Genomic DNA, 11,556 nt, shown 5'->3' with positions numbered 1-11,556 from the left:
AGCCATAGAGGTGGAACCTTCGTCGTTCATGGAACCTACAAACTGGGAACTATAGAGTTTCAAAGAGGAACCATGGCAATCCTCTAATGCATGTGAGCCACCAATTATAGAGGCCAAAGTGACAAGATGTCCCCGGTCAAGGTCTTGATTCCAAAGCCAAAACAATAATTGTGCCATAACAACCATCACTGCCTTTAGGGATCACGAGGATGACAAGGGCAAGTGATAGCTCATGTTTTGCAACATATTCAAAATTATATTAATTGTATGCCAATTATGAAAGCTCATGGTACTGGGCACATAGTGGATGAATTATAATTCAATTCTAACACATCTTGTTCTAATATGGAGCTCACATTTGCTAAGGTGTCTGCAATTAATTCAAATGTTGTATCACGTGATGTAACTCTAAATGTTCAAATTGATTTATCAAACCATATATTGGAGGAAAATATGACGTATGGGACTCAATTGACGAGACTTGTCTTATGATAATTGATGAATCCCCAAGTCCATAAGTATTGTGATTTGGCGATCACTGCCAATTTAAGTTCTTTCCACACTGCTAGGTATTTTGTATGGTTGTTTGTTCCTTGTCCCAAACCCCATGCATATTGCAATTCTACCTATTCATCGAGGCCAAAAAGAATGCCTCCCACTCGTGCCACCCCTACTCTTATATTATATCGAACAATTGAAAATAAAACATTTATCGTCATTATAATATTTTATTGTTGTGGGGTTTAAAATGGAGTTCTGTGAATAAAATTAGCAAATATATATATATATATATATATATATATATATAGAGAGAGAGAGAGAGAGAGATCCATCTTAACCCCAAATTTATAAAAGATGCAACACTTAAATTATATCCAATTCATTAGTTTTTAACAATTTTATTAAAAGTTTTCCAACTCTAGATCTATAAAGAGTCAAAAACATCTAATTAATTGAATATAATTTAAATGGTTAAAAGAAATGTCGTTATTTCCCCACCAAATTCAATTTTCACATAACTTATAATAAATATATAAAAATATTATTTAAAAATTTCTGATAAATTCTAAAAAAAATACAATTTTTTTAAATAAATAAATTATAAATAAATTATTTTTAATTATTATATTTTAATTACAAACCAACTCTATAAGAATCATAATTAAAACACACTTTTGAATCACTCTATAATAATCATAATTAAATCCAACTTTATTCAAAATAAGTAATACAATCACTATAATTTACTAAAACAGTAATCAACAAAAACATTACTTTCAAATAAAACAAATAAAAAATATTACAGCCGAACTTTTTATCCCAATTAAGTCAAACTTCATTAAAAATACATAACACAATTCCATTTCTTTATAATAATTAAGCCAAATTTCATTAATATATAAACTGGTTGAATTTCATAAAGCCAAATTTCATTAAAAATACTTGATATATAAATCGGTTGAATTTCATATCTTTTAATTTCATGATCTGTATTCTGCATTCAGATCCTTGACAAAGCCCTTTAATACAATAATATTAATTATAATTTACTAAAGCACAATTTCAATATAATAATATTAACTATATTTTATTAAATACTTGCCAAAGAGAAGGAATAATCTTAAATAAACCAATTTTGCTTTTTTTTTTTAATATTAATGTATCATTTTTATAAACACTTTCAATGTACTTTTTAAGGATAGTTACTATCATATGAGAAATCTTCTCTTAAATAAACAAATTTTGCCTTTTTTTAAATATTAATTTATCATTTTTATAAACACTTTCACTTTACTTTTGAAAGATAGTTACAATCGTATGAGAAATCTTCACTGTTCACAGATCCCCTTTTAACATCATATGAGAAATCTTCACTGTTAACAGATCCCCTTTTAACATCAACATTCATCATCATTCAAGTTTTGGCAACCTTGAATTTAGCCTTCCCACTATGGCCCATTGTGATTTGTTGGGCTGCAATATTAGCAACCTTTCACTGTTCACAAGTCACTTTTTTCCCATTTTATAAATGTTTAAGATTCAAATGCTTCTCTCTGTAAATACTTTGAATTTAGCCTTGCCTTTTTATGCCTCACTGTGGTTTATTGGGCTACTGCAATATTTACTATCACATGGAAAGCCTTTCACCGTTCACAAATCGATAAAGTGAGAATGGCAGTTTCCAACATGGTACATAATGTGGAAACGAAGTCAATATGACTTTTTTTTTAAATGTGGTACATCATGTGTAAACAAAGTCAATAGAAGAAAAAAGGGATCGGATTTGTAACATAAAGTTACCATTACATTGAATATTATTAAAAGAAGAAAAGATAATTCAGCACCCTAGCTGAGATATCTCTCCCTTCAAAATGGGGTCACATTTCTTCAAAATGGGGTCACATTTCATCATTTCTAGTTTATGGTTAAAAAAAGGGTCCTCAGACACTATTTTGAAGCCATTTTACAAATTATTAGAATCATATGATTGTTTAGACCATTTTTTACAAGCATGTTTACTCAGCTTTCATGTGTAAATCTCATCAAGGTCTCTGGTGCTCGGAAGAGTATGTCTCAATCTTTTTAGTAAATTTCTCAAATTCAAAATTATCTTTATCAATCATAGCAACTTAGGTTTTTGTATACCTTAATCTTTCATAACTCAACTGTGTCATTTGACTGTAGCCCTTGCTCTGTATAACCATTCACAGCCGAGCATCCATTTACTAAACACCATGACAGATGACTGTTTAGTTAAAATTCTCAAATAGATGGATTCATTGTGCAAAATTAGGGTAGAGAACCATACTGTTCATTCATATATTGTACACAGAAAAGACTTGAAACCATACTATAAATCACCATGGTCAATTTATCACTTTTCTAAAAATAAAGATCAGAATCTTGATTTTACATGCTTCATATGTATAAGTTATCTTATTAGAAGAAAAGGAAATAAATTTGAAAAAAGACAGTGAAACCGGAAGTACTCGTTCATCCACTCCCAACTGCAAGATCCAAAAACATATTTTGAATAAACATGATGAATTTGCAGGTTGCCTGAATGAAAAAATCGGTAACATATGATCTATTGAGCTTCAATTTTTGTCATATTGGGATGCAAATTGTGCATGCCACCTATGTCGGAGTTTGCAGGAACTTTGCATGAGCATTCCGGAGAAAATTCAGGGGCTCTTTTTCCCAAAAAAATATTTTACAACAGACCATTATCAAGCACTGTCTACAAAACTGTAAGTAAATATAATTACATTATCTGGACTCTGCCCAAGCCTATACACTGCAAAAAGGTTCCAGAAATTGGAAGCACTTTCAGCAAAATGGAGAAATGGCTCCACTAAAAAGCTGAAAACTCATTGTCCTGCTGTTATTTGGCTTACTATGCCTTTTTCCGCAAGGACACGAGTATAATACAATGAAGTTGCATGACCTTTTCAACCCCTTCTGTTGCCAGCACAGCTCTCAACGCCATAACGAGCTAGTAATTGAACAAGTTTGTCTCTAGATAGAGGCTGCAAAGGGGAAAGAAAATTTAGGAACAAAATATATAACTCAGAAATAATGCACAGCATCGGAAGGAAAAATCAGGCCTGAAGAATATGTTGGACAGGTAATACATACCTTTGTCTGAAAATCATCCACACCAGCCTCAAAGAAGAGGTCTTTATCAGATTGCAAAGCATTTCCAGTGAGTGCAATAATTGGTGTCTTAACTCCCATGGATCTCAATTGTCTTGTAGCCTGACATAAAAGCCAGTCTTTTCCAGGGTAAGAATGAATCGAAATGTGAACCCACAATAAAAAGTATTGTGCTATATGAGAATAGAGATGATTAAATTATAATATCACAACCAGCCAAAATGAAACAAACCTACAAATCCAATGAATTAAAACTTATTTACCTCATGTCCATCCATGACAGGCATTTCTTTGTCCATTAACACAAGATCATAAGTTCTGCCCTGCTTGAAGAAATCCACCGCTACCTTTCCATTTTCAGCTTCTTCACAGTGAAGGTTAAGGTTTTCAAGCACTTTCCGCAAAATTATCTGACATGGACAAAGATTTAGGAAAACAATGAATGATATATTGACACCAATTTTTTGGGAAATAAGCCTCTAGGGAAAAATGTACTAGCCTAAGAGGGCAATTGAAGAAAATAGGCTCAATCCAGGTACCAACTTACTCTATTGATTAATGTATCTTCGACAAGCAAAACTCGTCTGCGGGAGCTAGGATCCTGCGATAGGGGACTCTTTGATTTGATGGTTCGAACACTATGAACTCTGGACTCTATCTGGGATGAACTGCTGAGTTCATCCTGGAAATTGCATGCTGATCTGCAATCTGTTGTATTGATTTTATAAACATCTACTGCAGCATTTGTTCCTCCACAACTATGAACCAGTACCAGAGGATAGGGAATCAACAAACAAAAAGTGTTATCCTTGCCATTTATAGACTTTACTCCAATAAAACCACCCACTCGTTCAACAAAACGCTTTTCCATGCTCAATCCCAAACCAGAATATCCATGGTTTGGGTCCTGCCCTGTTGTCAATGAGTATGGCTCAAACCACTTTGACTGATCCTGTGAAGAGATTCCTGAAATTGTAGTATTTCATTAAAACTTGGTAATGCATCCATCATACTACAAACCAGACAGGGCATTGGGGATGACCTTCATGGACAATATAACCACAAACTTTCCCTGTGTAATACTAAAAATCTATTGAAGCTTATTACTTTGGCAAAGAAAATCTTTCAAGAATTCTCTACATATTCCTTTTTTATTAGCTTACCTGTTGCGAAGTCCTTCACAGAAAGCACAATTTTGGCAACTTTATGTTTCATGCCAACACCATTATTAGGCAACATCAGAGAGTGCTGCAAATTCTGCGATGGCACTGCTGATTGAAAACATGACTGCTGCCATAAATCAGCTGCTGCAATCTCCACAATCTCTTCACACTTTACTTCAAGCTCTAGCCTTCCCCCAGATGGAGTAAATTTCACAACATTGCTTAGAAAGATTCTTGTGTAACACATGCCAGGAAACCCTTTTAACTCACTCAAGCTAAACACTGCAATTATGCCAATCAAGACAGCAAACATCAATAAGAAAAGATGTTGGTCTAGAACGTACCTAATGTTTGAACAACCCTGTGCTTATCCCCAATTACGTGGTATGTCATAAGAAGGTTCTCAACCGTAGGTTCAATATTCATCTTAAAAGAGATTTTACTGTGGAATAAGAGATCCTTCAAACCCCATACCAAAAATTTCACAACTTGCAGTAAATCAAAATCTTCCATATGGAGCTGCAATGACCCATCTTCCCCTTGCCCTGCAGTCATTCACAAGTGCATCAAGTCATGAAGAAAACTCTCAACACATCCTCGGACATCAACCAAGCTACTTTACATGTTTCTTGCACAAATTTGTCTGAGATGATGACCTCTAATTGGCACCTATCAATTAGCCAGTTGGACTGGGGATTTGTCTATGGATGTCCATGGATCACCTCTATTACACATTTTTCTTAGAATCTCTCTAAAATAGGTGACATAAGCTTATATATTATGTCAATAATTCTCTGTATCTCTTGATCATGGGAGTGGCACTAATAAGAGGGAACCTCTGTGATTGCAGTCTCAGTCAATATGTTCATGTGCTGAAATTTGTCTCTGCATTGGGGCAACCAAAAGTTCGTTTGCACTAATTATTGAGTTAGTTAGAATCTGCCGTAATTATCACTCATGCCCACTCCAAAACCCTACAATACTTAAATGCAAACTGTCTCAAAACAGAAGATGCTATTTAGATTCAAAATTCAAGCAAGGAATCGTGGAAGTAGTAATTATATGTCCAGGTGCTGAAATTTATTTCTGCATTGGGGCAACTGAAAGTTGGTTTCTATTGATTATAAAATAAGAATATATGGTAATTATCATGCATGTGTATTCCAAACCCTACAATACATAAATGCAACGACAAACAGCCTATAAACAGAAAATGTTATTTATATTCAAATTTCGAGCCAGGAATCATGAAATATATGATTATATATCAGAGTTTTATATTCCATTTTTCTAACGAGCATACCGAGTTTTTAAAAAATTCTGGTGCATTTTTATCAATGCCATACAGATAAGAAAGAATCAATTTTCTGAAATGAGGTTTTATAAAAAATTTGTATACAAACCTAGATCTGTAACATCATCAAGCACGTTGGTCATGGTCTCAGCGCAATCAAGCATCAACTTCACTAGATCCTTCTTCTCCTTGACCTCAGCCGAGGACGTTTCCACATCTCCAATAGCTCTCAGGTATCCCAATCCAAGAACTATTGCATTGAAGGGAACTGTTCAATACAATGCCCACAACTTTTATTCACCTTTAAAACAACTGAAAATGATATCCCCGGACCATACAAATACACCAAAGAATAAACAAAAAGGATCCAATATTGATGCAAATCTTGCAACAATTATGCAAACAATGTAAAGGATAAAGATCAAAATTCATACCCAAGAGCATTAACCCTGCACCTAGATCTATATACAGGCATGCCAAGAGAATGACACATTTCAATGCAGTCTGAATGGATGAAACCTTCTTCAATGGATGCCAAATTAATGACATCTTTTCAAAGGAAATCAGACCATAACAATCCTATGTCCATTCCATCCAAATCAAAGAAACTCATTTCAATGGAGGACAGACAAATGAAACCCGTCTCAACTGAGGAAAAAGAAATGAAACCCGTCTCAACTGAGGAGAAACAGTTAAAAACAATTTCAATTTAAGCCATTTCAGTTGAGGACAAACAAATGGCACCCATTGGTCAATCAAAGCCCCTCTCAATTAACTGCATAACAGCAGTAACCATTGATCAAACAAAATCAATTTCAATTGGAAGCAAACAAATGTCACCCATTTATCAAACTAAGCCCATTTCAATTTATGGAAAATAAAAAGCATTATTGCTCAAACAAAGCCCATTCCAATTGAAATGGCAAATGGAAAACTAACAGTGTCCACTGATCAGACGAAACCCATTTCTATTGAAATGGCAAACAAATGGTATCCAATGATAAAACAAAACCCGTTTCAATTTAAGGCAAAAAATGGTACTCATTGATCAAAGAAGACCCATTTCAGACAGATATTAATACCAAAGACAAGTGATGAGCCCCACCTCTTATATTGTGAAACACATAGGTCATGAATTGTTGTTTAGAGCATTGGGCTTTCTCAGCTCTCTCGTCTGCATCATCTGCCCTGGTTCGACTCACTTCAATATCTTGCCAACATGAACATCTCTTCCTGTGCTTCGAAACCACTCCCAAGAAACCCCATGTACACAAAGAAACCACCACAGCACCACCCATTATACGCAGGGCAGAACTCAATCCTGCTCTGACACACAGACTTTCCTCATCCACGGTCCCTTTGAGCTCCAGAGCACCCAAAAACAGATAATGGACCATAAATATCGCAATAAACCCAAACAAACAAAAGCTCACACAGTACCTGCAAGCTTCAGAAGCCAAGTCCTGCTCAATCAGAGGCTCAGCTATATCAAATACTGATTGCCAACTCTTCCCCTCTGACCCACTGAATTCACACCTAATTTCACACCCTCCATTCTTCTCCTCCTTCTCATCTGTGCCCAAGACCTGGTTTCTACACACCATCTCCTGCAACAACCCACAACAGTCCAATCCACTGATTGCTGTAGTCTCCTCCTCCTCTGGCATTCTAATGGAATCCACAGAGCATTTCAGGCTGAATCCTTCCTCTATGGAAACAATACTCTTAGCAGGTCCTGCATCGCTGAAAACCAGGGTTGCCATAAATCTGTCTGAACTCAAATCCGGGACTCCCCAACGACATTTCCCACAGATTTCAATATTCTGCTTAATTTAGATCAAAATTCTTGCCATTAAATCCCGTAATCACGAGTAAATGTCATGTCTGCTGCAGAGGCATTCATTGATTATTATGAGAGTGAGAGGAATATGATGAAATCTATGAAAATCCAACATAATCTGGAAAAAGTGTACCCAATTCTCACAGTCCACAATTCAAATACAAATCAATCCATGTGGATATGTCTTCCACCACATGCCCGTTTCTCCTCTTCAAACGGTTTTTCCTCCCGTTTTCGACGTTGGGTCCGTTTTCCGGCGACGATTCGTAGTCCCGGCGGGTCCGACCCGGATCGCGATCGCAAATTCGATTTGGGAAATATTCTCCGATATCACCCGCTTCTCCCCTCCCTTTTTTTATTGACTACGTTTAACTTTGACCGGCGGTAAACGCGGGGGAGAAAATTTCTTACCCGCTTTTACCGTGGTAAAACGGTAAGAAGATAAGACGTCGATTTAATATACCTGCCGGGCGACTATTTCGGCGGCCCTACCGGTCGTGGATACTGCAGCACGGACGATCTCATTGGGTGACTTGCACAGATTTGGCGTCCTCCAAAGTGACACCTGTCAGTACTTCCCGGCGGCGGCCTCCGCAAAGCGCCGGCGCATTTTAAACCATTTTTAACTAATTTTCCACGTCCGGGCCCATTTTCTATTCACAATTAGTGTGAAACAAAATGGTAATAACAATACGCAGTACAACTATGGGCAATGGGAATGCATAGGGCATCTAATCAATATGTTAATATGGGAAAGAGGGAAGCTGCTATCATATCTATATGGGGATTTGTGTTGCCAGATTTGTATTTGTTTTAATGAAGATTTTTGTCTCTTCAAAAGAAGGTATAGGAAAATTTTATTTATTTATATATATATATATTTATTTTGGAGTTATTTTATTAATATATATCTATGAGTTAAATTATAATAATTAATGTACTTAAGGTAAAGTTTTATTAATATATAAGGTAAAGTTTTATTAATATAGAAAGTTTTAGTTTGGTGCAAGTTATAGAGGTGATGATTGATATTATATATATGTTTAATTTTTTTAATTTTCATAATGTTTTTTTCATCATTATGAGTTTTTTCTAATGTTATGATTCTCGAGTGGACTAAATAAGTTTATCTTTAATGAATAATGCTTATGAGATATGGGTTAGAGTAAATAACTTGAATATTAAATATTTTACACAATTATTTATGAACAACAAGAAAAAATGTTATTTCACAATTTAAAACATCAATGTAAAATTCTTATAAATATTGACAATATGTTCAATCGTCTTACAAAGGAATCATAGCTTCTTATCAAGACTGACTTGTTTAACACCAATCCCATTACTTTTCCTTGGAATTAAATCCCTAGAAAACTTCAATGCGCTCTCCCTTATTCCAAGGGTGATTCTCAAGATGACATAAACTTAGTGTGCTTAACATCGTGGGAATCAAATTGGGACCTGCATAACATGTCATATTACTAGCAACGTCTTAGCAATGGTGGTACTTGGAACCAATTAAGTTAACTTTTAGAGTTGACACAACACCACTCTTATGCCAAAGATATCAATTAATTTTGACTAGGTCTATGTACAAAACCACAAAAGCCATCTTGTGTTCCAGGGGTGATTATCCTTGAGCAAAATGTCCAATGTTAACCATCAAGGCTTCAGGTTTTCATAATTATAAATCATGTTGTATAAATATGGAACTCTATCTCACTAATCTAGCACTAAGCATTAGCACAGAAGCATCTTCAATCTAGTACAAAGCCTTAGCATGACTTGCCTCATAACCTTATTAAATGGCTCTTGAATAGAATAACCCATTGTCGTAAAGTCAGAACTCTCGTGCTTTGTTTGTACTAGTGATATTGTTGTAGAGATTCAAATCATATTGTTAGAATCATAATTGTCATTGGACCAAAACCTGCAAGCATTAGCCTCTGCTACAATAACCAAAGTTAGAATTCATGAGAGACGGTTAGTCCATATCACAAAACACATGAGGAGCATTACATCTAATGTCCAACAATCTCTTCCCCAGCACGAGTTGGTTGAGTTTCGAACTTGAGACTTATCGCTCTGATACCACTTATTAGAATCACAATTGTGATTAGACCAAAATCCATAAGCATTAGTCTTTGCCATAATTCCCAAATTTAGGATCCATAAGAGTCGGTTAGTCCATGTTGCAAAACACATGAGCAGCGCTGAACCCAATCTCCAACACATATCTTTATCATTTTTGTGTGGGTCAATTTTGTACTACATTTGTACCAGCGATATCGCGTATAGATTCAAGCAATGTCTTTGTGTGTTGTTTCTTCATGAAATGTTTCATAGTACATTCACGCATAATTTTTATGATTTCCATTTTGTGCTAAAACTCTATTGCAAATTTCATTTACAAGATTGCATTCACACTTTCTCTGCTCATTATTCTTTGCACATTTTTTTTTGTTAATATGTTCTTGATGATAATTGTATTGATTGTATGTTATCTTATTACATAAGCATATCATTGTACATCTCTAACTTTGTCTAGTGTTCATCTTCTAGGCATCTATATGTTTCTCTCCATAAAATATCTTCTCGAAATGACTTTTTTTAAAGAAAAAAAATTAAATGCTTAAGAGAGGACGTTTTTCTTTTAAAAATGTCCTCTCTCCAACATTTAATTTGGACAGTTGTGAATATAATCATATTCTACTTTGATATTAACATTGTTGATGATATCAATGTCATATCTTAAAGATTAAATCTAACTATTACTTATTATTTATATGATGTTGCATGAATATTCCTCTTCTTTTTGGAAGCTTCTTTAATATTCCAATTTTTTTCACATTAAAAAAATAAAAGTAAAAACTCTTTCTTAAATAAATCACTGAGACATATGTTTAAAAATTCTCAAATACAATTAAAAAAACAAATAATAAAATTTCACAAATTTAAACTTTAAACTAATTACAATTATCACCAAACCACAACCCAAACAAACAATATAAACGTAGATACTCCTCCCCATTTCTCCCAACTTTCCACCCTCCTTCCCATTTCTCCAACTTTCCACCCTCCTTTTTGACTAAGTTTAATGTATTCAAATATTTGGTGCTCTTGTCTACTCTTAGTGGTGGTGGGCCATAATAAGATCAGGGATGTTGAGATTGTTGGATTGTTTTGGTGGGTACCAATGACTTGTGCCAAGTAATTGTTAATGCAAGTCTCTGGAATTCTACGCTCATGGGATTTTGAAGATCACCCATCACTGTTAGCAAAATCTTTCCTGGGATATCATCATTATCAACCACCTTGAAGTTTGTCCCTGGGGCGTGGATGACAAGGCAAATATTGTCTGATCTAAGACCAACTTTATAATGTTTCATATAAATATTTCAATAATTTTGGGTCAGCGACCCATCAATTCCTGGAAAGAGACCTCACCAAATCTTCTTTTCTAAGCAAACTAACAACTTGATATTGGATTTTTTTGGTAAAGTTGAAAGAGACCAACAAATCTTTCTAACAAAGGCAACATCTGATACTATGTATTTTTAGGAAGCTTCATGTAATTATTAATGCTATCTAATCACTATCTA

General features: G+C 34.8%; 2 protein-coding genes across 2 annotated transcripts; both read right to left on the bottom strand.

Moving 5' to 3' along the window:
- Positions 1-3,065: 3,065 nt before the first annotated feature.
- On the bottom strand, positions 3,066-5,133 carry LOC149197024 (uncharacterized). Its single transcript, XM_089405712.1, has 5 exons — positions 4,821-5,133; positions 4,205-4,623; positions 3,921-4,067; positions 3,640-3,759; positions 3,066-3,530 (listed from the first exon to the last, which is right to left on the bottom strand). The coding sequence occupies exons 1-5, from the start codon at positions 5,131-5,133 to the stop codon at positions 3,453-3,455; spliced, it is 1,077 nt and encodes a 358-aa protein (XP_089261838.1). The 3' UTR covers positions 3,066-3,452.
- A 20-nt stretch (positions 5,134-5,153) lies between these two features.
- LOC149197023 (uncharacterized) lies at positions 5,154-8,146 on the bottom strand. The gene is made up of 3 exons (XM_089405713.1): positions 7,220-8,146; positions 6,224-6,382; positions 5,154-5,365 (listed from the first exon to the last, which is right to left on the bottom strand). The coding sequence occupies exons 1-3, from the start codon at positions 7,875-7,877 to the stop codon at positions 5,154-5,156; spliced, it is 1,029 nt and encodes a 342-aa protein (XP_089261839.1). The 5' UTR covers positions 7,878-8,146.
- Positions 8,147-11,556: the final 3,410 nt, after the last annotated feature.

The sequence above is a fragment of the Pinus tabuliformis genome, chromosome 2_2, assembly GCF_031772625.1.
Source record: "Pinus tabuliformis cultivar Carrire ecotype Pingquan chromosome 2_2, CPIR1, whole genome shotgun sequence".
Lineage (NCBI taxonomy): Eukaryota > Viridiplantae > Streptophyta > Pinopsida > Pinales > Pinaceae > Pinus > Pinus tabuliformis.
The sequence above is the reverse complement of the archived record's forward strand: the minus strand, read 5'-3'. Positions and strand labels throughout refer to the sequence as shown.

What these genes read in the sequence shown, in the direction of transcription:
- LOC149197023 (XM_089405713.1), bottom strand. Translation starts at nt 7,877, where the DNA reads ATGGCAACCCTGGTTTTCAGCGATGCAGGACCTGCTAAGAGTATTGTT. An exon ending in TGTGTTTCACAATATAAGAG is followed by an intron (nt 6,383 to 7,219) that starts GTGGGGCTCATC and finishes TGTATTGAACAG; the next exon opens with TTCCCTTCAATGCAATAGTT. An exon ending in TGATGATGTTACAGATCTAG is followed by an intron (nt 5,366 to 6,223) that starts GTTTGTATACAA and finishes GAATGACTGCAG; the next exon opens with GGCAAGGGGAAGATGGGTCA.
- LOC149197024 (XM_089405712.1), bottom strand. Translation starts at nt 5,133, where the DNA reads ATGTTTGCTGTCTTGATTGGCATAATTGCAGTGTTTAGCTTGAGTGAG. An exon ending in AAGATACATTAATCAATAGA is followed by an intron (nt 4,068 to 4,204) that starts GTAAGTTGGTAC and finishes TGTCCATGTCAG; the next exon opens with ATAATTTTGCGGAAAGTGCT. An exon ending in TGGATGATTTTCAGACAAAG is followed by an intron (nt 3,531 to 3,639) that starts GTATGTATTACC and finishes TCCCCTTTGCAG; the next exon opens with CCTCTATCTAGAGACAAACT.